At 56.2% G+C, this 26,229-nt stretch overlaps 1 protein-coding gene and 1 long non-coding RNA gene across 3 annotated transcripts; both read left to right on the forward strand.

Moving 5' to 3' along the window:
- The first annotated feature begins 6,266 nt into the window (after positions 1-6,266).
- On the forward strand, positions 6,267-7,623 carry LOC113630242 (uncharacterized). Its single transcript, XM_027125454.1, has 3 exons — positions 6,267-6,413; positions 6,563-7,019; positions 7,053-7,623. Exons 2-3 carry the CDS (start codon positions 6,693-6,695, stop codon positions 7,338-7,340), a joined length of 615 nt encoding a protein of 204 aa, XP_026981255.1. The 5' UTR covers positions 6,267-6,413; positions 6,563-6,692; the 3' UTR covers positions 7,341-7,623.
- Positions 7,624-8,996: 1,373 nt separating this feature from the next.
- Positions 8,997-15,535, forward strand: LOC113630244 (uncharacterized). Of its 2 annotated transcripts, none has more exons than XR_003436863.1 (3): positions 8,997-11,082; positions 11,340-14,427; positions 15,034-15,535. It is a non-coding gene; the product is annotated as an uncharacterized LOC113630244 (long non-coding RNA). The 2 variants fall into 2 exon arrangements; XR_003436864.1 differs by having other exon boundaries at positions 8,998-11,082; positions 15,226-15,535.
- Positions 15,536-26,229: the final 10,694 nt, after the last annotated feature.

Consider the following 26,229-nt stretch of genomic DNA (forward strand, 5'->3'; position numbering starts at 1 on the left):
ACGGGTAGTGCGACATCCCTCCCTCACACCTGGAAGTGAGCAAGTATGGCAGGTGTGGGTGGGTTGGGCCGTGGAGGCATGGGCACCGCGGGCTGTGCTGCTCACAGCCTGTGCCTGCAAGCACACCTGCACCTGTTCACACACCTGCACACATCCCTGCCTGCACACCTGTCCTCTTCACGTCCTCCCAGTGCACTGGCGCCCCGGCTGCGGCAGCCCCGGGGCTCACTTTGTACAAGTGGTTCTTGCTTCAGCAAACAGGGGCATCGTCCCGAGCAGGGGCACGTGGTCTCCGAGAACAGAGGCTGCAGGGAATCACCTGATCCGGCTCCTTGACCTCGGGGTGTCGGTCATACCAGGAGCCCTGTGCCTAGTTTCAGCACTTAAATTGGTAAGGCCGGGAACTTGTGTTGGAGCACAGGGCTTTCACAAGCCACTTGAGTTTAGAGACTCAATGAGGAGGCTGTATCTCTTAAGACAAGGGGTGGAAAGGAGCTCCTGGGTTTGAGGAAGGGCTTCTGAGTCAGGACTCTGCACTCAGAACTGGGCGTGCAGCCCTTGGTTCCCGGAAAGCATGTTTAGTCCGAGCTGAACAGCATGTATTTCACGTCGTCGTGTGTATTTAGAATGATGCCCATTTTTCTGGCCTCGCCACGCGGCATGTGGGATCTTAGTTCCCTGACCAGGGATGGAACCTGCGCCCCCAGCAGTGGAAGCACAGAGCCCTAACCACGGGACCACCAGGGAATTCCCAAATGACCCCCCAGTTAGAACAGGCATTGAAAACCCAAAATGAATCCGATTCTTCTGCAGTTGTATTCTTCAAGCTGTAAAGGAAATACTTTCATACCGTCCAGCTGTGCCAATCCCCGTGCTAGGGCAAACTTGTCTGATATGAGCGGGGTTGTTTTCTGACCATGGTCTCAGCAATTCTCCTTTCATCCGGGCTCAGAATTAAAGGGTTATCCTGGAAACCCTCTTGTAACCAATGGTGATCTCACCGTTGGGACAAGTTGACCCAAGTCCCAAGTCTTTTTTAGTCATGGGAGTTACATTCTGTGACACAGCAATACAGCAGAGTAGGATCAGGAGCGTGGGTTCTGCCGTGACCTTGGGAGGGACCACCTCTGTCTGCCTCATTTTCCTCCCTCATCTGCAAAATAAGGATGGAGCTGAACCTGTCTGCAGGGTTTTTGTGAAGCCCCGAGTGAGCGCAGGTGAGGTGCCTGGAAGGGCGTGGAAGGGCGCCTGGCGTGGCCTGTGCTCTGAAGCCCCCACGGTCTTCATCAGTGCTCGTCCGCCAGAGTCAGTGCTCTTTTCACAGAGAAGCGGGAATTTGGGGTGGACAGGAGCACATCCCTGAGTTCTTGGTAGAGTTTGTTTTGATGCGGTTGGGAAAACACAAGGCGTCAACTGCTTCATGAAGGTTAGGGAATCAGTTCTAGTTCTCTGAGAGTTGGGTCCTGGACGGCAAACGGGGTTTTGTGGAGAGTTGGATGTGATTTTTTTGTTTGTTTGTTTTTGTTTCTTTGCGGTACGCAGGCCTCTCACTGCTGTGGCCTCTCCCGTTGCGGAGCACAGGTTCTGGACGCGTAGGCTCAGCGGCCATGGCTCACGGGCCCAGCCGCTCTGCAGCATGTGGGATCTTCCCTGACCGGGGCACGAACCCGCGTCCCCCGCATCGGCAGGCGGACTCTCAACCACTGCACCACCAGGGAAGCCCAGTTGGATGTGATTTTTGCTACTGACTAGATTACTGGGGAAAAGCAGTGCCAACTTCGTGTGTTTAGCAGAGAGCCCCAATTCTTACAGGAGAGGTGGTGTGTTTCGACGTGGGCATCTCCCCACCTTCTCTTTGAGCAGAGGACTTCCTCCACATTCACATGCAGCTTCGTGGGTCCTACTCTGACCATGTGCCCGGTATTCTTCATTTTCACAGTTTGGGTTTGTTCCTGTGTAACACACACGCATTTCTCTGGACATACATCCCCAGCACGTGTGCACGGTGACATGACTTAGACACATGAACATGCTCTCTGACCAAGGGCACCGGAACAAAGGCTGCCCCCCAGGGGCTGCCCGAGAGTTGGGGCTCGGGGTGGCCCTTTGCCGTGAGGGGAACCTTGGACAAGTTAAGGGGGTCAGTGGGACGGCGTGTCTCAAGGGTCCCTGCAAACAGCGTCTTCATGTCCAACCTTAGCAAAGGCGGGCTCGCAGGACGTTCTTAGTGAATGATCGCGTCAGCGCCGGCATGAAACGCGTGAGCCGCTTCCGCACCTAAACCTGCAGTCCTGCTGTTCCTCGCTCACCGTGCCAACCGCACGGACCTCCTCTTCCGCGAGGTGGAACGTCGTGGCCCGCGTTGGCTCAGGTGCCGCTCAGTGTTCGTGACCGTGGGCCTCTGTCCACACCACAGCCTCTCAGGAACAAATTGCGCCAATGCGCTGTCGTCTTTTTATGTTTTTCAAATTATTATTATTACTTTCAATTGCAGGCTGTTTCCTGTCTCTAAATGTGATGTGCACTTTTATTTTAAACCGTTAGCTCATACGTTTGACTCTCACAGGCATGCTGTGCTTCTGTGAGAAGTTGAAGTCGACAGGGGCTGAAGGCGGCCGCCTCTAAGCCTGGATTCTAATTTTCTCACTGGAGTCCTTTCTCACTGGAGTCCATGGGACTGGCTGCGTCCAGATCTTGTTGCCTCTTTGATGGTTGTCAGGAGGGTTACGGAGGTAATCACTAAGTAAATGGTCCAGCCTCGTGCCTGTCCTGTCCCCGGGGGAGTGAGCTGGGGGAGGGGCTGGGGGGCGAGGGTAGGTGGGGTCTGGAGCCCCCAATACGACCGGAGGGACCCACCTCCTGCATATGAAACCACCCGAGACAAACGGACATTGAATCACACGTGGGCGGGCAGTCAGGTCTTCTGTCTTCCCTTTTTAAAAAGGAATCCGGGCAAAGGCTGCGTACAGCAGCACAGTATGTTTGAGGTGAACTCGTGCAGCGCTCACAATGCGGCTTATTGTTCCAACCCATCATTATGATTCATGAAGTGACTTCAACCAAACGGTTTAGGGCCACTTCCTCGTTCCTGGCGTCCAGTGCCTCTTCAGAGGTGGGGGAGGGCATCGCAGCTGCGCAGCACAACCTGGGGTAAAGGACGTACGTCCCACGTGGCTAAGCGATCATGAAGAATTCCTGTAGGATCCCGACAGGTGTGATGGTGACAAGACCCACCTATGAAGCGAACACGGGTAAAAACACAGGGACCCCGTGCAGCCCTTGCGTCTGCTCCCCCAGGCATTTCTGCAGCCACGGTCGTACTTCACAGGCGTGAAGTGTGAAAAGGCAGCTCCTAGCAGGTCCCACACTGGGCGATGGGATGGGTCTCCCCACACCCAAAAAGGGTGCCCAGGGACTTCCCTGGCGGTCCAGTGGTTAAGACTCCAGGCTTCCACTTGGAAGTCAGTTCCAAGACTTCCACTGCAGGGGGAGCGAGTTTGATCCCTGGTTGGGGAACTAGATCCCGCATGCCATGTGGCCAAAAAAAAAAAAAAAAAAAAAAAATTCCTTGAACTGAATAAAAGTGAAAATACAACATATCAACTTAAAAAACCAAAACAAAACAAGCAAACAAAAAGAATGCCCAGTGAATTTGAATTCCAGTGAATTCCCAGGTGTCTGGGCCTGCTGTCTAAGCAATTAAGTTTTCAGGGTTAGGGCTTGGAGAGCAGAGGACAGACCCGCCCCCAGGGCTTCGGAGGTGGAGTCCCTTGTCAGGTGACGCCTGTGCTGGGATCCCTGGGGACACAGGTACGTTACACAGCCACTCCTCTAGTTTATCCAAAGTCCAAATGTAAAGACACACTGTGAGAATGTGAACCAGTCAAACATTTTTCAGGGGCTTCCCTGGTGGCGCAGTGGTTGAGGGTACGCCTGCCGATGCAGGGGACGCGGGTTCGTGCCCCGGTCCGGGAAGATCCCACATGCCGCGGAGCGGCTGGGCCCGTGAGCCATGGCCCCTGGCTGGGCCCGTGAGCCATGGCCCCTGGCTGGGCCCGTGAGCCATGGCCGCTGAGCCTGCGCGTCCGGAGCCTGTGCTCCGCAACACGAGAGGCCACAACAGTGAGAGGCCTGCGTAATGCAAAAAAAATAAATAAATAAAACATTTTTCAAAAGGTCCTTTTTCCAGAAATGATTTCTTTCCTTGGAAGCGTATTCCACCTTGAGATATAAAGCTCCCAGCAACATCTGCAGGCAGGACAGACTTCCAGATTTACCCTCGTAACATCCTTGCCATTTCCCTCTTCTTTTTTTGTCAATCCCCCAAGCTGTATGTAACAAGGTTCTTAGGCTCCAACTTAAATCTTTCTATCTTAATCCTTAAAGAAAATCTTTTCTTTAGCCCAGTAGTAAAGAAAGTTTCTGGTAATAGGAGATTCAGTAGAAAATAAAATCTGTGGACACGTTACCATTTGCTGTTGCAAGCTCTTCCTCGGTTGACTGTGGACCACCGCACGGCGTCTTTGGGACCCACACGTTTCCGTTCGAATCTCGGTTGTCTGAGTAACCAACCATGGTATTTGTCACCGTGGGGGACACTAAGGTTTACTTTGGCAGTGGTTTCTTTCAGATCCTCAAAGCCAATTTCTTTCCTCTCCTTCAGGCGTGGAAGGGATGCCCAGATGTCTGGCGCGGCTCCAGGACACAGATGGAGCGAGGCAGAGTGGACGGCGGTGTCCGTAGAGGAGACGCAGCCCCGGAGAGGAAGAAGGAGGGGGAGACTGAGGGGCAGTGGGGTCACCCCCCAGCACTGGACCAGGTGGGCACTCCCTTGGGGGCTGGGTTTGAGGGGATCGAGGTGAGAGGAAGGAAGTGACAGCACTCGTGGGGGCCCCGAGGTCCCCCATGAGCAGAGGGGAGTGAGCCACAGAGCACGGTGAGGGGACAGCAAGGGGGCCCAGGTGACAACTATGACAATTGCAGCGCCGGAGCCCGGTGCCTCTGCTCTAACCGTGCACGCAGAGAGAAAGTGCCCAAGTCAGAGAAGCAAACCCTCTTCCTTCCTCTTTCTGCCAGGAAGCCGCGGGGCCTGGCCCCTGCCAGGTGTCCACCCCACTGCCACAGCATCCCCGGAAGGTGCTTCTCCCCATTGGTCAGAGAGTGATGCCCGTGTCCTCACCCACAACCCCCCGGCCCAGTCACCCTCAGGGCCCCTCTTTCCTGACCCTTCCAGAGCATTCTCTGGGATGTGGGGCGAGGCCTAGGGGGTGCCCCCTCCCCTGGGCGAGGTCCTGGCTTCCACATGACCTCCCCACCCCCCAGGCCCCATGGCCCACATGGACCTCTGTGACCCTCAAGGCGGAAGAGTGAAGCAGGGTACCCCTGGGGCACCCAGGACCTGGCCGAGCCCGGAGGCTGAGGCGGGGTGAGAAGTTGGCACAGCTGAGGTCAGAGTGTTGCAGGTAAGAGAGTGAGGTGTGGGAAGATGGTCACCTCCCGGGTCCCATCCGAGTCCCGGGCACGGCTGCCGAGTGCGGATCTTGGCTTCGCACAGGAAGGAATTCAAGAGCGAGCCGTGGTAGAGAAAGAAGGTTTATTCAGGGAGAAACACACTCCATAGACGGAAGTGAGAGAAGCAAGAAACCGAGAGAGCCAGGGTGCGGGGTTGTCGGCCTTTATGGGGCTGGGTAATGTCACAGGCTGGTGAGTAGGAGGGCTGGAGGGCTGGGAAGTGTCTGGGAGTTGGGCGTTGCCCGCTTTGGGCCTTCCATGGTCACCCTCAGAACTCTCCTGGCTCCTGTGGGTGAGTCACGTAGCTGATGTGTTACAATGAGCGGATACTGGGCTCGGGGTCTAGCGGAGGTCTGCTTGTCAGTCGTCTGGTTGTTCCAACCAGCTTCTGTCGTGTCCTCGGGCTATGTCGTGCTTTTAAAGGCTGTGCCCTGCCCCCTTCCTGCCTCAGAAGGGCAGCCCTTCCGCAAGGCAAAGCAGAAGGAAACTTCCCTAAGCTGTCAGTAAACGTGGCCTGGCTGGGCTGGGCTCGGGACTCCCTGTGTCCAAGGTGTGGACCAGCTGGGGAGCGGAGAGGGCGCGGCCCCAGGGAGGGCACTCCTCCCACATCTGACCTTGTCCTGCAGCTTTAGAATGTTCGTGCTGTGTGGCCTCTTCTGTTCTCACTCCACACAGGTGTTCAGTGCCGTCCTGATCTATTACTGTAATTGTACACCTTTCTCCTTAAAGAAAGCACCTGCAGCTGTGTAAGCTCCAGACCCCGTGAGACACGGAACAGCCGCCTTCCTCCCCAGTCCTGAGTGCCGTCATGTGAAGGGCGCCCCAGTGGCCTGCCTCGCTCTGGGGCGGCTCCCCGATGGCTCTGTTGCCAAGGTCCGGTGGGACTCGCCGCTCAGGAGAAGGCGAGTGAAAATCGGCGACGCCTGGGGCGGCTGGAGTGACACAGTCAGGACCAGCCTGGCTGCGGACTAGCGGGCTGACCCGGCCGGGGCCTCTTGTCCGCACCCCGAGCTGGTCCTGAGCCATCCCCCGACCCTGTGCCTCTGTCCAGGGCGCGTCCCGAGCCGGCGGCCTCACTGCAGGCCGACCCTCCCTCTACCCACCGGACGTGTGGCCGAGGCCTGTGCCGAGGAGCCCGTGCCGGGGGAGCCGTGGCCGCGCTGTGGCCCTGCCGGCTGCACATGAAGAAGGTGCCGGGGGCATCCCGGGTCCCCCCGCCCCACACCTCCTGGGACCCCAGGGCTGGGCTGTTCTCGGAGCCGCCCCTCCTGCCGCCCGACCCCGGGCCAGGACGCCGACCACACCGTGAAAGCTGCTCTCGGAACAGAAGAGAACAGAGCAGCCGCCTGCCTCCCTCCAGGATGAGCCCTTTAGGGCTGGGGCCCCTCTCACCAGCTCATCTGGCTCTCATCTCTGCTCCAGAAGATCTGGAACCTGCACGGAAGGAGCGTCATCTGCCCACAGACAGCCCTCATCAGCGGCGTCCGGGAGCCGGTTTGTGCCACCAGGTGCGGCGTCCGGGAGCCAGTTTGTGCCACCAGGTGCTCTCAGCAGCTCTTCTCTGGGGGCAGCTCCTTGAGATGCAGCGGCGTCCGGTCCGCAAGCGGGCCGCCCTGTGCGGCCGGGGTGATGACCCCACGCGTCACCTCACAGGTCAGAGGGGACAAATCTCGGCCCTCGGGCAACAGCCGGGGAGTCCCCGCTTCTCACCGCTGACGCGTCCCCGAGGGCCGGCCGCCGAGGACAGGGGGAGGCCTGTTAACTCCTTCACTGGCTGTCCCAGCGTCTTGCCGGCCCTCCTGACAGCCTCCATAACGTCTGTTGAATAAACGGTTTAGAAAACAAATGAGTCCGGGGTGAAGAAAGAGCCTGTGATGGTAGCATAGCGTTGAGAATGCACTGAATGCCACCGAAACATACACTTGAAGATGGTTAAAATGGTGAATATTACTTTATGTTTATTTTACCACATTAAAAAAATAACCCACAAGTGAATGAGTGGCTAATTGTGCAAAGTGTAACCTTAAAGTTAAAAAAATTGGAGATTATTGGGCTTCCCTGGTGGCGCAGTGGTTGAGAGTCCGCCTGCCGATGCAGAGGACACGGGTTCGTGCCCCGGTCCGGGAAGATCCCACATGCCGCGGAGCGGCTGGGCCCGTGAGCCATGGCCGCTAAGCCTGCACGTCCGGAGCCTGTGCTCCGCATCGGGAGAGGCCACAACAGTGAGAGGCCCGCGTACCGCAAAAAAAAAAAACAAACAAACAAAAAAAAATGGAGATTATCTTTATGACTTTGGGATAGGGAAGGATTTCCTAACGAGTCCACAAAAATCACAAGCCAAAGAGACACCAGCACGTTTCCTAACATTGTAAGAGTCTCACTGTAAACCAGCTGAAGATAAAAGCCACAACTCAGCCAGAAAATAGTTACAATGAGCATCACGGGAAAAGGACCAGCATCGTTTGATAAAGTAAAGAAATTCTACACGGCTCTAAGAAAGCAAAATGACCCCAAATGGGGAACGCTTACGCACAGGCAGTGCCCAAGAGAGGAAGCCCGCGGGGCGGGAAGAGACGAGAAGGTGCTTGAGCCTGCAGACCCCCGGGAGACGCACCCAAGGAGATGCGGCATGAGAGGGGCTGGCAAGGTGGTGCTGGGGACCGGCCAGGACCTGGGGCGCGAGGCGAGCGCGGCCGCCCGGGAACCAGTGCGCAAACACCCAGTCGGTGAAGAAGCACACGCCCTGTGGCCCAGGAACGACGGCCCTCGGGACACATCCCAGAGAAGCCCCACAGCTGAGAAGACGCTTTCTTGTGGAATTGTGAGAACTGGAGTGTCCAGCCAGGGGCAGGTGGTAAGAGGAGTCCACAGAGTCCCGTGTGGAGCCCTGAGCTGTCGACTAGTAGCCGAGAAGGAGGTGCAGCCCCGGCTGCTGGCGGTGGGAACAAGGCAGAGCCGCAGAACCACAGTGAATGGGGATTGTTTTTCGTGTTTAGAAGCACGGAAACAGTCACAACCTAAGACCAAAGAAGAGAGGCACAGAGTTCCAGGGGGCGTCCTAAGGCTGCACTTCGGGTGGGGACTCGGACTCCTTCTAAGAAATGAACAGATTTTGACAAGCAGATGCAGGAGGTGGTGAGACATCTCCTGAAAGTTGAAGCAACGGTAAATGACCCCAGCAGTAAATGGACGAAAGCAGATGGTGAGGGGAGCAGCATGAAGCTGGGGTCCGTCGGAGTCTCACTGTGGCAACTGCCGTCCTGCACAGGAAAGCAGACGGGCTGGACCCAGGAGGGGGTGTGACACCGAGACACCCATGGGTGTTTATGTAACTGGGAATGTACGTTTAAGGACGTGAGCTTTATTCTTTTTTTTTTTCTTCTTTTGCAGTACGCGGGCCTCTCACTGTTGTGGCCTCTCCCGTTGCGGAGCACAGGCTCCGGACGCGCAGGCTCAGCGGCCATGGCTCACGGGCCCAGCCGTTCCGCGGCATGTGGGATCTTCCCGGACCGGGGCACGAACCCGTGTCCTCTGCATCGGCAGGCAGACCCTCAACCACTGCACCACCAGGGAAGCCCGAGCTTTATTCTTTTGATCATGAAGCTATGGCTTTTTATATTCAATACTTTTAATTTTAATCTCCGGGCTTGAATTGTATTTTCCGTTGGAGGGTAAATCCTGACAGTAGGTTGTGAGACTGCTCACAGCATTTACATGACTCATTTTCGATGCAGCTCCGCTGACAAGCTCTTTCACTTTAAGCATAAAATTAAAGAGAACTCACATCTCGTCTGTCCTGCCGCGCTTCTGGTGGCGTCAGCATCTCTGTGGTCCACTCTCTTTCACAGGATTTGTAATGTCAGCAAAAGGATTATTTCAGGCTGACACTTGGCACAGATGGTTCTCCGCCAAATGTGATTTCGAAGGGGAGGATTTGATCCCAATTATTCCATTCAGCTTTGTTGAAGGAGAGTAAGAAAAAAGAATGTACTCAGCTTCCGGTTCTGTAGTATTTTTATTTTAGATGTAACTGCAGTGACCCTGGCTGGCGGTGAGCTTTCAGCATGGACCGACATTTTGGCGGCTTCGGAAAAAGAAAGCTCGTTCGCACAGTCCAGGGCTCTGGGAACGGCCGCCCCGCTTTCCTGCCGTGGCTGTGCTGTGCTGTGGACCCAACACAGATCCCTCTGTCCCCCGCTGGACAGCGGCCAGGCGGCTAAGGTCTGTGGAGCAGGACCACTCGGTGCGCGAGGCCAGCTCAGCCCTGGAAACCGCAGGGCAACAAAAAGCCTCTGTTCCCTCACGACAGGCTCTGCACAGAGAGGGTCCCGGCCGCGGCTCAGCCACGGGGACGGACTTGCAGAGGGACCTGGCGGGAAAGCCCGCGGAGGGGGACAGAGGGTGCCCGATTCTGGTTCAGTGGGTGGACCGGAGGAAGGGGACTCTGTCCCACGAATTTCTGCAGCACCTCCGAGTTCACGGGACCCTCACGACCGCCTTTCCTTTCCTTCCTGAGGCGCTCGGTCCCGTGTTTAGTTTTCGGGGAGGGGGCGTTGGCTCACGTCAGCCCCACAAACTCAGGATCAGGAACGTGGTTTGGGGGAGACCTCCATTCCTGCAGATTTTGTGGAATTGTTGTATTCAGTTCTCAATCCCTTTTTTTTTTTTTTGGCTTTGAAACCTTAGCTGTCTGGACGTTGCCTGGAAGGAAGGGAGGGGGAGGAGTCCCTGACCCCAAGGGAAAGCACGTCTAGGGATGCCTGGACCTCAGCCAACGCAGCCAAAGGGGCCGCTCTGGCCACCTGCCTCTCGCCCCACCCAGAAGGGAGGGGCCTGCCCACACCCCACCCTGGACAGGTGAGACCGGCAGCAGGTGATTAGTCACGGGCACATGAGCGATGGGCCCGTCTGGGGGGCTGCAGAGGAAGCTTTGCAGTTCCCAGGGGGACGAGGCGGGCTTGTATGGATAACCCTACAGCCTGGCAGGGGCCTGAGGCGGATGCATCCGGCTGGGAGTTGGGGGGTCTGCAGCTGGTTCTCCGCCGGGGGTCGTGCTCTTTCAGGCCCTGGAACCTTAGAACGTGGTGGGGCGGGGTGCTTGCCCACCACCGTGTGATCTTTCTAGGCTGTCTTGCCGTCCAGTCGACACAGCAGTTCCCAGGACGGGGCGGGGCTGCATCTCAGGGGCGGAACCTTCCGGGCCCCATTTTCAGAAATCAGCGGAGCAGAAAGAGAAGAGGGCGCGTTTCCTGCTGCTCCTCTGGGCACAGTCCTCGGACCGACGCCGGCCCAGGCCCTGTGGGGCGGGACTTGCAGCTGGCGGTCAGCCAGGGCGTGGGGGCGGGGCTGAGGGCTTGTCCCTCCAGGCAGACCCGCTGCAGCCCGGGTGGGCTCCCCTCAAGGGGTGTTCCACCCACCTAACCCCGTTCCTCCCTTCTCTCCAACCGAAGCTTCAGGGAAGTTCCTTTTACACCGTCCTGCCCCTCTGAGGCCTAGGCAGGCACAGGACGGCTCTGAGTGGTTTCCAAGTGTTTTCACCTGAGCACACCCGTCCTCCAGTGTGTCCTGGAGGTGGGTGTGTTTTGAACTTAGCCATGTGGGGCTGGGAGGAGAACGGGAGACTGTGGAGGCGGGTGGCTGGTGCAGGGCCCACGTGCCAAACAGAGGTTCTGCAGAGCCAGCCCTGGAATGTGGGCGCGGGGCGGGTGGGGTCCCCGCGGGTCCCTGATCAGGGCTGGGGACTCGCCCCTCGGTGTCCTGCTCTGCAGAGCGATGGGATTGGTCCCCCCACCCTGACACCTTTGCAAATTCTAACTGTGTTTTTCAAGGCTAAATACCTTCATCCGAGGCTCACCCCGAAGGCGACACCCTGGGTCCTGGTGAGAACCCCCCGCGGAGCTCAGGCCCCCCACGGCCGCTGATTAACCCAACGGCTGCTCCTTTCTGACTATGCTGCACGGCGCCCACAGTACATTTTCTGCAGGACGGTCCAGTGTGTGAGGCTTTCAGTTATAGAACAGGGTAATCTGGAAGCTGTCTTTTCTGTCAAAACAAGGATTACACAACCTCGCAGTGATGATTCCTTAGTTTCAGAGTTTCTTTTTTTTAACTCAGTGCTGCTTTTCTGTGTCTAACCACATCTGGACTGCCAGGCCCTCACCACTGCATATGGAAAGCATGCCTTCTGAAAAGTTTCTGACGGTTTTGATTACACACTGAGGGACAAGAGGGAGGGGTGGCCTCCCGGGACCCAGCAGCATCACTCCTTAGCTCACCAGGGGACCGGCTGGAGTGGACGGGCCCGTCTGCAGCGGGCTGGGTGGGAGGGCCAGGGGTATGTCCCGACGCGGTGGGAGCGCTGCTGGGAGGGTCACTGCGGGGCCGCAGTCGGGCAGGCCCCCATCCCGGCCCCGACTTCGGCAGAACCAGGTCCATCTCTGAGTCCAGCCGCTCAGGGTGTTCCGTTACTGAGCCGCGGAATCTCAGGTTCCTCCCCGAAAACGGCTCTCAGGGGTTTCCCTGCGTAAGGGTGTGTCAGGAGGGCCCTCCCTCTGCCAACAGTGGCCGCTTTGGGTTCCCACCAAATTTCACCTGCTCCCAGGGTGAATTTCCGGCCCTTCTTGTCATTCTTGAAGATGCCGTTTGTGACTCTGCTTGTGGAGAGCACAGGCGGGCCTGGGTTTCCGGGTGTTAGGAGGGCACTGTGCGGAGGCTCTGTGTGTGCCGGGATGGCCAGCGCCACAGCGGACGGGGCAGCGACTCCGCCTGTGGTTCGTGATGCTGTGCAAACGGGCCACCTTGCCTGACTTTTCCTCCATGGAATGAAGTCGCCTGAGGGTCGCGTCCCTGCAAGGACACGGTCGGGTCCGGATGATTGAGGACCGTGTGGAAGTCACGTGCAGGGGTGGGGCCTGGGCTGCAGGGTACCCCGAGCCGAGGGAAGGGGGTCATTTTACGTCCAAACCCTGACGCGGGTGTGGCATCGCACCCTTCTCACAGGCCCAGGACGTCTTCAACAGACGAAGCTCTGGCTTTCAACCTGCCCCCCTCATCCCCGTCCCTGCAGCTCAGGGCTGGCCCCTGGGACATGGGAGCATGCGCCCAACGCAGCCAAGCTCGGGCTCTGACCGGGGCGGGGTGGGGGGTCACACGCAGGTGTGACCTGCTCAGGGAAGGCTGCCTGGAGGAAGAGGCCGCCGTGGGAGGCTGGGGGGACGAGGCTCCTGCAGGACTCAGGGCAGCACCTGGCAGGCGGGGGTCCGGGGCCCCATCATCCCATCCACAGCCAGGACCCTCCCAGGTCACATGTCACAGGGGTGTGGGTGCAGGCCAGGGAAAGGCACCCACGGGCAGTGTGCGCGAGGCTCTACCAGAACGCGGCCCTGTCTGGCTCTTCTTGCATTCGCTGTGGCCGTTGTCCGCCCACATCAGGATGAGTGGTCATGGCAGGGACGGCCTGGCCGCAAAGCACAACAGCTCTGGGGCCAGCCCTGCACAGGCGTCTGTGGGTCTCCCGGGGCACCACTAGGGATAAGCAGGGTCCCGGCTGGCAGCAGGCGGCTGACTCCCACCAAAGACGGACGAAAGGGACCTTGAACAGTAGGGCCAGCGTCCAGGTGAGAGCAGGTGCAGGTGGGGGCCGGGCAGCATCACAGAGGCACGTGGGAAAGCCCTCACGTGCAGCAGGTTTGCGGCGCCCAGACCACCAAAGCCGAGGTTTCTGTGCCCGCCGTCCGCACCGGGCCCTCAGCAGAGGGGTCTCGGTCTCCTGGGACCCTCCCAAGGCGTCTGCCCCCTGGAGTTGAGAGGCAGTGCGATGCTCCCCGCTGGGGGGTGGGGTCATCTCTGGACAAAGTCCCTAGAGTCGGTGCTTCTGCCACTCCTTTCCTGGAGGAAGCCCGCAGGCTTCCTCGGGGAACCCAAAGCCTCTCAGGGGGCGCTGCCCGGGCCCCTGCCATGTGTCACTGTGACCTTTTAGCTCGGGAGGGTCTGCGGGGCTGAGGGGGAGGGGCCGTCCCTCCCCCTCCCCCGCCGGAATGTCTGCGCTGCAAACAGGAACTTCGCCTTCTGGGGTCAGCTGACTCCTGGAAACGGCAGCACCGGGCCACGCAGTGTTGGCCGAGGCCAGGATGTGGGCGCGTCCGGTGTGAGGGGGCGGCTGGGGCGTGGGCAGGAGGCCGCCTCGTGGTCTTGAGACACCGTCCCCTCAACTCCAGTCCTGCCCTTGGGGCGGAGACGTCGCCCCTCCGGCTGCTGGACCTGTTCTGCTGGGAGGGCAGGGCCCCAGGTGACCCCACCCAGGCTGGCTGTCCTGCCTGCTTGGGGCATCACGTGTAAGACCCCGGACCTCGCGCTGGGGCTGCACTGAGTAGGGCTTTTGATGAACTGGGCGACCCTGAGCAGTGGAGTCTGGGGGCCCTGCCGGGGGCCCTGCGGTGGTTCCCAGACCTGTCTGTGACGGACGCTGCCCCCCGCCCACCACCAGGAGAGCTCCCGAAAGTTTACGCCCCTCCCTCCAGGAGCACCGTTGCTTCTCTGTAACCAGGATGATCGACCCTCAAACGTAGAGGAGGGTCTGGACCGCGGGTCTTTCCGTCTGCTGGCTCTTCGACTTCCGACTTCCTGGGCTCGACCACCGGTTCCTGGCCATCGAGCACGTGCAAAGCCAGTGTCCAGCGCTTCCTTCCCTGGAGCTCAGGCCGGCAGCCCTGCCCCTAGTCCTGGCGCTCTGGCCGGATGCTGTCTTTGTCTGGTCTCTTCCCCTCCTCCTTCAGATGCTCGGCTCTGTCTGCAGGTCCAGGCTTGGCATCCAGGACACACAGGCCCACGAGGACCGCCTGCATCCCACAGACAGAGCATGCACAGCTCCTGCTGTCCACCCAGGGCCTGGCGACCTCCCGGCATCGGCACACTGAGGTGGGTCTGCCCCCATGGAAACCGGCACCCTCGCCAAGTGGCGGACACCTCCGTCCAGGAGCCCTTCCTGATTTCCCCCACTCCTGGAAGCCTCTGGGGCGAGGGGAGCTGCCATCTCTCCACCCTCTCTTCTGCCCAGCGCCCTCCCTCCTGGAGAGGCAGACCCTCTGGGAGTGAGTCTAAGCATTGTAGTTCCTTGTCCAGGGCCACAGCCAGGTCACAAGGGCACAAGGAATGTCATCACACCCACCCTGTCCACAGGGGGCTGATTCACTCTTGTTCCCAACAGCTGGGGTGCTGGTCTGAGGACCCCACCGTTCTCTGCCTTTGAGCTTTTCGGGAAGCCCGTGCTGCCTGGGGGTGGACGTCCCTCTGGCCACCTCTACTCAGTCCCTCCGGCTGCATCGGAACCAGCTGTCTCTGAGTCATCGGCCTACGGGTGACCCACCGTCCCCTAAGCTCAGGTCGGCAGCTTCCCTCCCAGCAGAAGACAAACGTGAAATACTGTACGTCAACATTTGGAGAAGTAACTTCTGAGGCAAGATTGAATTTTTAAAGATTATAGTTTGGAGAACTCAGGTGCCTCTAGTATTTTGACCATTTCAGATTGCGGCGTTTTAGGCTACCTGTGAAATACCATCAGTGCTCCACTTTCATTGTTATTTTTAACCAGGAGCTTCATCTATGTGAAATAAAATTCATATTTTATGGCAAGACTGGAAGAATGTAAACATAAGAACTTTACTCTGCCCTTGGACCTCCCCTCTCCCCCAACTGCGCATCTTGTATCTGCATTAGGGGTGACCACAGCTCCCCGTCGGCAGACATACCTGCTCGTCCGCGAGGAGCGACATCCTCCCAGCACCGGCAAGACGGCCCCTTAAAGAAAACATTCCTCTCGATCTTTTAAGGGGCCACAATGACGCTCAGCGCTAGACTGTGTAAACTGTCAATAATACGTCATTTAATGTACAGCCCTCTGTCTCAAAAAACTTCAACAGCTGTGCCTGGGCTTCTAATGGGCGGAACAGCTTTGGAGCTTCTGAGAGGCTGTTCTTGGATTCGAAGCCTCAGTTTGGCTCGAATAAAATTTTTCATTTCCCTCTTAGGTCGACTGATTAATTTTTTTGGTCACCATCTATAGCATAAAAGTAACAACCATAGTGATGGTAAAACAACAAACAGTGTCGGAGTTTGCAAAGCGTTGTGTAAATGAGCTCGGAGACGCGGCAGAGGCGGATGGGGGGTTATCAGCTGTTTCACGGGGGGGGGGGGCGCCTGACTCACAGGAGAGAAAACCTCCCGATGGCTTGGAGCTGAGGCTTCAGTGGGCATCGCATGGTGCTCAGGGGTGGCTGTGGCCTGGCCCATCTCCTGGTCTCTTTGTCTGTCTCAGAAATATTCCTTGAGCCAACTTACCCCATAAGGTGAATTACAGAATCAGAATAGTGCTTGGAATATCTCAGCCTTTGAAGAAATTCCTAAAAGGGGAAAGTTTTATCTGAATTCCCCTAAAACATGTAGATGTTAGAGATAAGACTTTGAGACGATCTCTAGCAAATTAAGGTTAAAAGTTCTGTGAAAGAATAACGATTCTCCAGGAAGCAGTCACGCCTGGAACATACCTCACAAGGTCTGGCAGTTGCCTCACGGCAAGCGGGATGTTAGTTCCTTGACTAGGGACTGAACCGTGCCTCCTGCAGCGGAAGCGCAGAGTCCTAACCACTGGACCGCCAGGGAATTACCAAAAGATTTTTTGTTTAGTCGCCATCCTTAAGGAAAAAGGGGGTCTCCTCAGCAGGCGGGATTCCCATGCTGCCGCAGCTGTTCCCAGCAGAGCCCTGTTTGGGCCTCTCTAGCTTTCGCTGTAGGACAGTGCGATTCTGAAGGTGGGTTGCAGGCATGGCTTTCCCCAGCACCCACAGGCTGCTGTGCCCCATCTCTGCTGCTCCCTTGGGTGAGGCAGGGCAGTGTGTGGACTCGTGGCCGTCTCACCGCCTGTTATGGGGTGGCCCTTCGGCCTAAAGGTGACACACTGTGTGCCAAGCCCCACGTCCCCTCGTCTCTCGCTGGCAGGGCCATGGAGGCCGGAGTGAGATTTCATCCTCGAAAGGCCCCTTGGGGTTCACGGTCAGGCAGTAACTATTTACAGAATACCCACGGGACACCAGGCGCTGGGCTGGTTCCAATAGGTGTGCTCCTGGCTGTGTCACTGCAGCCCTCGGAAGAGGGTGTCTGCTCCGACCTGCCTGGTGGGCCCGCGGCTCACCTCTTGTCCCCCTCCTGGCTGCCTTTGTGCTAAGCGATGCTCACCCCCCCACCCCAAGAGGCGTATACTGGACATGGGGGGAGCCCCAGGCGCAGGACCGTCCCGGAGGAGAAAGGAATAAAGGCCAGGCAACCACCCCGGTCCTCACCGTCCTGGTTCTGTGCTCTTGAGTACACGTGCTCACTGAAGTCCGTCTGGGGCCCCAGATCCACGCTCGTGGACGAGCCGGCGTGGCCCTGTCTCGTGGTGCCAGCCCGGCCCGAGAGGCGACACTGCTTCCTGTGTCAGCTCCGCCGTGACACGTGGCTTTCTCGAGGTCTACGAAAAGTTGTCATTTTTGCATTTTTGTGCTTTTTTTTTTTTTTTTTTTTTTTGGTGATTTTGCTGCTTAAAATCCCCCAAGCCCAGTGCGGAAAGACTGTGCTTCGGGAGAAAGGGCCTGGGAGAGAAGCTCTGTCAGGGCCGGCGTTACGTGCTCTCGCCTGAAGGTCCGTGTCAACGCAGCAACAGTAGATATCCGGTAAGGTGTCCCTCAGCAGAAACACACACGAGACGGGGTTAGGTACTGACCCATTGAGGGAAATGTGACCTGAGGCCCATGGGAGCCCAGCCCTGTGTCCCAGGAGCAAAGGCTTAGGACGCGCCAACTCAGTGTCCGGGTGTCTCTGTAGAACAGTTACCGCATGTGGAGAACCAGCTGTACTCTGTTGGAAGGAAAGAATGATTTCTTAAAAAAACCAATGTTTCCTTCAACTGTAACCCCGCTGGGATGATTAAGTTGAGCATCGGTTTCTAAAGAAGAGAAAACACGAATCTTCCTCAGCCGGCTGCGCCTGGGTCTGACCTGGGTCTCCCACGCGGTGTCGGGAGCCCCTCTGATGTGACAAGCAGGCCACCCCCACCGGCGACTTGCATTTCAGAGCCACACGGGCACCCTGAGAGCTCTGCTTTCCCGTGACGTATTTGCGGCTGCTGCTTTTTCCTGACAGCCCTGAGGCTCAGGGTCCTCTGATTCTGCGTTACACACCAGTGCGTTGCCAAACCAGGGAGGGGGAGGCGGTGAGATGGTGGATGGTGGTCCACACCGGAGAAGCCTGGGCAGGGAGAAGCCATCAGGAGACCGGCGTGAGAGTCTCTCACATCACTCCCCGGAAAGCCGCATCAGATCGGCGCAAGTAGGTACCCGGAGGGGAAGAACCTCGGAAACGCGGGGCGGCTCCAGCCCACTGGGTCATCACAGTGGCCCCCGGAGGCATCTCCAGCTTCTGCTCCTGCAGCCCAGCAGCATGTTGTCCATACAGAAGCCAGAGCTACCTGTGAGATGTCACTCTGTGTGACAGCTGAGTTTGTGGGTCAACTGGACCACTGAGCGTCTAGATACTTGGTCAGACTTTATTCTGGGTGCTTCTGGATGAGAATAGCCTTTGATTCCATGCACTCAGTAAAGCAGATGGCTCTCCCCAGGGTGGGCCTCTGCCACCCAGCCAAGGGCTGTACCTGGCCTACCCACCTGGCTCGTACTTACTTTCTCCCTTCCTGTTTTTCTTGCCGACCAAGACGTTCATTCTGGGATGGCAGGGACATGGTGTGTACCTAGAATCGTGCCCGGCTCAGAGTAAGGAAAGCCACACCTGTAGAATAGTTTTATTGGAGATAAAGAATGGTTCAGACAGGCCAGCTGTGTATGACTGACGACCATCGTGTGTGACACTAAAACTTCACTCTTGGGGGGTGACTGGGGACCTGGTTTTAATGATTGAAGAGTCTGAATTAGAGGTTCTCTCTAAAGGAACACAGGCGAATTCCATCACATTAAAGAACAGATGGCAAACAAATCAGTCACTAAGTGCTTCCAAAAAGAAGTCCTGCCCGTAAGTAATGGGTAAATAAACTGTGGTCCGTCCAGACGATGGGGTGTTATTCAGTGCTGAAAAGAAGTGAGCGATCTACTCTCACCATTTTTTCAAGTAATAATATTTGGATATGCAGGATTGCTCATTTTTTCTTCCAAGGTAATATTTTGTTAATATATCAATATTATGATTTGTCCAATATTAAAAAAAAAAAGAAATGAGCTATCCATCCATGAAAAGACATGGACAAACCTTAAATGCATGTTATTAAGTGAGAAAAGCTGATCAGAGAAAGCTACAGAATGTGTGATTCCAACTCTGTGACATTCTGGAAAATACAGAATAGGCAGACAGTAAAAAGATCAGTGGTTGCCAGGCTTTGGGGGGAGGGATACAGGTGGGGCACAGGGGATTTTCAGGGCAGGGAAACTAGTCTGTATGGTTTTATAATTCTGGATACATGTCATTATACATTCGTCTAAACCCATAGAACGTACAGCACCAAGGCTGAACCGCAGTGTGAATTATGGACTTCAGTTAATCATAATGTATTAGCGTTGGCTCATCAAGTGTAACAAAGGTACCACATCAGTGCAAGATATGAGACATAAGGAAAACTGCAGGTCAGGGGAGAGGAGGTGCATGAGAACTCTCTGTGCTTGCTGTTCAATTTTTCTGCAAACTTAAAACTGTTCTAAAACATAAAGTCTATGAATTATTTAAAAATCTGTTGTCTTTTTATATAGTAGCAAAAACAATTTTAAAAAGGTTTTAAATATTTAGAACTGCACTAAAAAATCAAGAAGAAATCTAATCAAATATGCTCAAAACATTTTACGAAATATCTACACAATATTATTCAGAAAAAAAGGGTTGAATCCTAAAGAATACAGAGATGTACCATGTTCATGAATTGGATGCCTCATATTTGAAGACGTTAATTCCCTCCAAGGTGATTCATAGATTCACCGTAATCTGATCAAGATCTTGGCAGATTGTGTATGTGTGTGGACATTGAAAACACATTTCTGAAAAATATATTGAAATACCAAGAGTCTGTAATAGACATTATCTTGAGGAAGAACAAAGTTGCAGAACTACCGCTCTTGGATGGGGGACTTATTTTAAAGTTACATGGGCATCCCTGGTGGTGTAGTGGTTAAGAATCCACCTGCAGGGGACATGGGTTCAATCCCTGGTCCAGGAAGATCCTACATCCCGTGGAGCAACTAAGCCTGAGAGCCACAACTACTGAGCCCACGCACCACAACTACTGAAGCCTGCGTGCCTAGAGCCTGTGCTCCACAACAAGAGAAGGCCGGTTACTGCAACAAAGAGTAGCCCCCGCTCGCCACAACTAGAGAAAGCCTATGTGCAGCAATGAACACCCAACACAGCCAAAAATAAATAAGTAAATAAACAAATAAATAAAAATAAATAAAGTTACCGTCAGTAACACAGTGTGCGACTCTAGAAAGAAAAACAGACCAACAGGACAAATAGGGCCTCCAGAAACAAACACACATGGGGACATTTCACTTACACCAAAATTCAGAATTTCTTCCCCACACCAGGATGGCTAAAATGAAACAGACAGAAATGTCAGCGATGGCATCAGCGTGGAGCAGCTAGAGCTGGAGGCATGTGGGATGCCACTGGAGTTGCATGTGGGAACATGCGATGCCACGCCCAGCAGGTACCCAACAAAAACGTGTACACTACGTTCACCAAAACACACGAGTGTGAACATTCACGGCCCCAAACTGGGCACAACTCCACTGCCTGTAAACAACACAGCGGACGAATAAATGGTGAGGGGGTGAGCACCGCAGAATCTGGCAAGCAAGGATGATAAGTGAACTGCAAACACACTCAACACTGGGACGGATCTCGGGGACACGGTTGTTGGAAGCCAGACAAGAGCCTGCATCCTGCTTCTGCTGAGAGTGCAGATTTCAAAACTGGGCATCGTTATCCGGTGCGTTGGGGTGGGGACGGGGTCCCTGAAAGGCCGGGCGGTGGCTGGACAGTGGGGACTGTGAGTGTGCTGGTGTCGAGTTCTGGGTGTGTGACGTGATGTGTGAAATTATACAGTATTCTGCTTTTTACAGCAGAATTATACAGAATTATACAGAAATTATACAGTATTCTGATGGTCACATGTCATAAAAGTTTTCCAAAAAAGATAGTAATGCTATATAAACAGTTGCACGTAAATGCACTCCTACCACCTAAACAGGCATTTCAAAACTAGCCATTACTTTAAACCACCGTGCTTTCAAAGGGCTCCCGGTGAAAGCAAGGCTGTTCCAGTGGATTGCCTTATTTGCTAAGCACTGAATCAATATTTTCTCTTGGCTCGGACGGGCTCCCCACGTGTCAGGGGCAGACGGGTTGATGAGGTTGCGGCTGGCAGACACCGTCTCCCACGCGACACCCGGGACAGTGTTTGCCCCCAGGGAGCAGGCGAGGGCGTGAGGCCTGGCCCAGGGCAGCCTCTGGGAATTCTGGTCGCTCCACCGGCATTTTCTTCAGAGCGCAAACCACTGAGAGCTCCTAAAAAACTTCCTCTTTTTTTAAAAATCTGATGCTTAATTTTTAAAAAACTTATTTTTAAACACTCCTCTCCTTCTCTGGGCTTCTTGCTCCTACAGACTCAGCTGTGACACAAGGATTGAATAGCGTCCCCAGGTCGCATGGTCCTGGGGCGGGACTCCAGGCCAGGCGGGCAAACTATGCAGGGAGAGCGTCTCCCCTGGTTTTCAGCTTTCGGTTATAACTAGACACTCAGGGCGGGCTCGCAGGACAAACCGGCGTGCATGTGGTCCTGTCCAGGTGATACAGACCCTTGTCCAGCTGCCATCCCTCGTGAGGGGCGGAGAACGTCCTGCCGACATCCTGGCTGGAGAGGAAGGAGGAGTCGAGCTGTAAACGACAGTACAGTCGCTTTGGCGACGGTTTAGTGCAACAGCCGGCGTGCCCACGGTGCGCGCCGCCCAGTGAGGCAAACGTGCGTCTCTCACGCTTGGGAGCCACCTGAGGCCACGGGGCGCCCTCCAGTGAGCACTTGCTTCAGCTGCTTCCCGGGTGTTTGGGCACTTTCGGTCACTGTGAGCAATCTTCACCATCAAAACCCACACCTGCCTCTGCGCTGGCCCCGATTTCCCACCAGACGTGGTCCTCGGTCCACGGAACGGACGGTCCAGGCTTCGGCCACCAACTCAGTGTCAGACCCGCTCCCGCTGAATCCCAGGGGTCGTGGGCCCTGCTGGTGATGGTGGTTACAAGCTGGTCCAGCCCTGGACAGCTGCAGGCCAGGCCTCAGGCCCGGGTCCCACCGTCAGGGCTCTTTCTGGCCCTGAACTCCCTCATAAATCAACAACCCATCAGTGATTTGCTCTGTTCAGCAGATGAACCTGTTTGAATTTGTGAACTCTCTCATGTAGATTTAATAAAATTATCAAGTTGTCCTGCCTTGAAATACACATGGGAACACAGAAGGGGACCAGCCTTCTTTCTGCGAGATAAATACTTGGCACCGCTGTTCGGTGCTGGCCCAGGAATGAGTGATGAAAACAAAAGCAGCTTTCTCAGGGCTTCAGATTTTCTCAGATCAGGAGGCTGAAACCCACATGTCCACTTCCACCCTCCGCATGGAAGGTGACTGGGGCGCTGCCCTGGGGCGCTCTGATCTGAGGGTCACCCGACAGAGCTGGGAGGGGATGACCCTGTGTGCGATCTCCGCAGAGCCACGTGGGTGGGAGCAGCCCCACATCTTGGTTCCTTCCCACCTGGGTTGACACGACCTTGTCCATCCGCTGATCCCACGTGGGGCCCTGTTTCAGAGGCAGCACCCAACACCCTCATGACCCTTTAAAATGAAACCCCCCCCAATGCCCGTCACTCCACTGACCATGTGGCCAAACACAGGCCTCAGCTTGACGGACGTGCAACTGGGTCATCGACTCCCGTCCAGCCGACGCCGTCACCTAATTGACCTTGGCCATGTGGACCACGGTCAGCCTGGCTGTCTCCAGAGGGGCTATTTTCAGGGATGGTTCAACGTGGGACGTTTCGAGGATAACAGAGGAACGTGGCGGGGGGGGCACCTGAGGACGGGGGGCGGTGTCTACGTTAAACATGTCATTCAAAGTGCTAACAGATCCACACTCCCGCCAGCAGTGAGGGGAGAGCCTGCAGTGGTGAGGATTTGCCTCAGCGGCTGTGGACAGAAAATCGGAAAGAGCTGGGACTTAAAGGCGACATTCGGGTGGACGGTTCTGGTGTGGCCGCCTGCTGGCTCGTGGTCAGGCGGCGACCTGCTCCCTTAGCTTTGTGGCTCTGTCATCCTCAACCAGCGGGTGTGCTTTGAGTTCCAGCTCCAGCCCTCACGTCCTCCTGGAAACCAGCCGATAGGAAGGAAGATGTGCATGTGTACCCCACGCCCCCACCAGCCTGGGGACGCACAGCGTGCCCTCCGCTCGTGAGCCACGGCTGGCCGCGTGGCTGTGCAGGTGCAGGGAAGCTGGGAGACGAACTTTGCCTGGAAGCTGCGTCCCAGCTCAGTGTCGCGGACTCTTACAGGGAACGAAGAGGGATGCATGTTGCTGGATGTCTGGGGTCGGCCACAGACCCATCCCCTCCTCCCCCCAAGAAAAGACCCAACCGTAAATGACTTCAGCCTGAGCTGTGGAAATTGCTTCAATTTGCGTTGTGTTACTTACTAGAGAGTTTCTTTTCTCAGTTCTCACTGGCCATCGGGATTTCCTCCTCTGAGATTGTCTGCTTCTGACTTGTCTTCCTGTTGAGTGTCATTCCGTGTGGATTTTCCGAGTTCTTTACAGATGCCGGATCACGACTCTGACTGTTGTTACGTCCTCAGTTGTCCTGCTCTGTGTACTTACTGTCTTTCAACTTAGAAGTTTCAGATTTTGAGGTGGTCACATTTATCAGTCATCTTATTGGTTATGCATTTTGTTTTTACTATCTGGTATAAGAAGGTCCTAATTCTCAAAGGTTATATACCCACTGTTTTACATTTGCTTCTGATACATTTGTAGTTTTCCCTTGTTTAGGTCTTAAAGTATTTGGCGTTTGTCTTCGGGATATAATTTTGTTTTTCTCCAGATGAACAGTCATTTGTCCAAATAGGATTTATTGAACACTTTACCTTTTCTCCATGGATTTGGAAGCCGCATATACCACACAGTACCTTCTTATACGTACACAGATCTGCTTCCTGGATTTAGTTGACTAGGCCTGGGCTGACACTGCAGTTGCATAATATTCCTTCTTTCTCCAGGGGGACATGCCCCATCCCTCCCATGTTTTTGCTTTTATCAAGTATTTCTTGATCACTTTTGTCGGGTTATTCTTCTATGGGAATTTTAGAGGCCTGATTCTGTTGAAATTTTGATTAGGATTACAATGAGTTTACAGAATTGACACGTCACAAAACTGCACATTTCCATTCATGTACGTGGTATGGCTCTCCAGTTAGTTAAGCATTTCCATGCTACGGAACTTAATCATTCTGTCCTGTTTCACTAATATACAGGAAAAAAAAAATACATGAACTGAAATAAAAGAGAGATTCACGTTTTACAAATGGAGGGTGGAGGTGAATTTGATAGAAGGTGAGAGATAACAGCTGCTTCCTTTGGAGAAGGAGGATGTCATGGCTGCCCTCAACGCTGTTTATGGTCACTTGTTCTTCATGACTGGGGGCTGGCCGGGTCTCGGGTTCCTGACGCACCCCTGTCACAAGGTTCCTTCTACTTCCAAGACCTCGGTGGCAATGCCCAGAGATGAAGAGAAAGAAGGTGTGTTTTAAGGATCTCATAATAAAATAAAAGTGATGCTCGAAATGTGTGACACAGGAACCACGGATGAGAACTCACGTTTCAAAGATTAACTCTCCTCGCCCGTGGATTTCCTCTCATCTCCGTGGGAGCCTGGAGCTAGAACCAGTGTTGTCATGTTGGCTTTCTTGCATCTGATTCCCTTCCTGCATTTGGGGAGCCTGGCCCTGGGGACTCATGCTGCAGGCGACCCCTCAGAAACTCGGACGGCACATCCTGGCGGCCCCGAGGCTCCTGGGCCTTAGCCCTCGGGACCCCTCCCTTCAGATTCCTGTGGTCAGTGGTCAGCAGACATGAATCAGGTAGAGGATGAAGCCCCGACAGCCAGGAGAGAGGCAGGTGGTGGTGGGTCGGCTCCCCAAGGCCTCTCTCTCTAGACACCTGCCCGCTGCAGGGCTGGGGCCCCACAGTGAGGGGCCCCGGAGTCTCCACATCCTTGGGCTCTTATTCCTTACACTTGAGGGATGCTGCGTCACCACGACGTAGCCCTCACCTGTGCCCTGTAGTGTCGCCTGCGGACGGGGCTCCACAGGCATGCGGTCGGGGAGCCCCAACCTGGGTCTCCCATCATGCAGGTCCCACACGGCCCAGGGTTTCCTGGGAGTCAGGCCCCTCAGTCCAGCACACACAGGTGCGAATCAGGTGGGAGCAGGATACACTCCAGGGAGGGTGGTCAGGTCACTGGGGGCTCCCGGGCCGCCACCTCTGCTGGTTTCCGGCCTCCTGCCTAGGTGCCCATGTTCTGGACCTCGCTCTCCAGCCTCCCTGGAAAATCGGAGCCCACCTGGTGGCCTCCCAGCGACTGCGGTGCTTCTGACGTTGGGCAGGGCTGTGTTTCACGGTTCACAGCCGGGAACCGCCAGCCCGATCACGTCTACATCCTGATCCCCGAATCTGGGAATGTGACCTTCCTTCAAATAGGAGAAATGTGACGCAGCAGATGTGACCAAGTTAAAGATGTTGCGAGGAGGAGCTCATCCCGGATTAACCGGCTGGCCCTAAATGCGTTGCAGGTGTCCTGAGGCGGGGGGAGGAGGGCATTCGAGACACACGGCGGGGGCACGTGAAGACGGAGGCAGGGGCTGGAGGACGGCCCCCGCAGCGGACTAGGCGGGAGCCTCCGGAGGGCGCGGGGCCTCCACGGCAGACTCTGGCCTCCAGAGCAGGGGCAGGGTATGTTTCTGCTGCTCCAAGCCACCCGTGTGTGGTGACTGGTGGTGCAGCCCCAGGACGTGCAGAGCCGCACTCTCTGGGCAGCCTGTCCGGCACCGGGAAGGCGACCGCTCAGGACAGCCGGCCACCTCCTCCGGGCAGAGTGAGCCCCGCGGTCCTGCCCTCCGTCGGCTTGGGGCCTTAACTGCAGCTACGCGGGGACGTGTGGGCCCACCCGCTGAGGCCCTCGGCCCACAGAGCTGCTGCAGGACGCCGCAGCCCTGCCCCGCCCTCACCCCGGCCATGCCGCCCCCAGCCCCTCTGATCCCTCTGGTCTGGGCCTGGAGACCCCCGCACCCCCGGCGAGCGGCACCCCGCACCCCCGCACCCCAGGCGAACGGCACCCCCCATCCCCGCACCCCCGGCGAGCGGCACCCCCACCCCCGCACCCCCGGCGAGCGGCACCCTCACCCCCGCACCCGGCACCCCTCCTCGGCGTCCTCGGCCTCCTCGGCTTGAGCTCAGGGCCGCGCCTGCCACCTGCCCCTCGGGGCCCTCGCTCAGGCCGGGGGGCCGGGGGGCCGGGGGTTGCTTTTCAAGCTCATGGATTGGGGGTGAGGCAGGCGGAGTGATGGGGCTGGCGGACTCGCGGCGGTGCCCCTCCAGT

The sequence above is a fragment of the Aethalodelphis obliquidens genome, unplaced genomic scaffold (assembly GCF_003676395.1).
Source record: "Aethalodelphis obliquidens isolate GAN/ISIS:26980383/991018 unplaced genomic scaffold, ASM367639v1 scaffold29, whole genome shotgun sequence".
NCBI classification, from domain to species: Eukaryota; Metazoa; Chordata; class Mammalia; order Artiodactyla; family Delphinidae; genus Aethalodelphis; species Aethalodelphis obliquidens.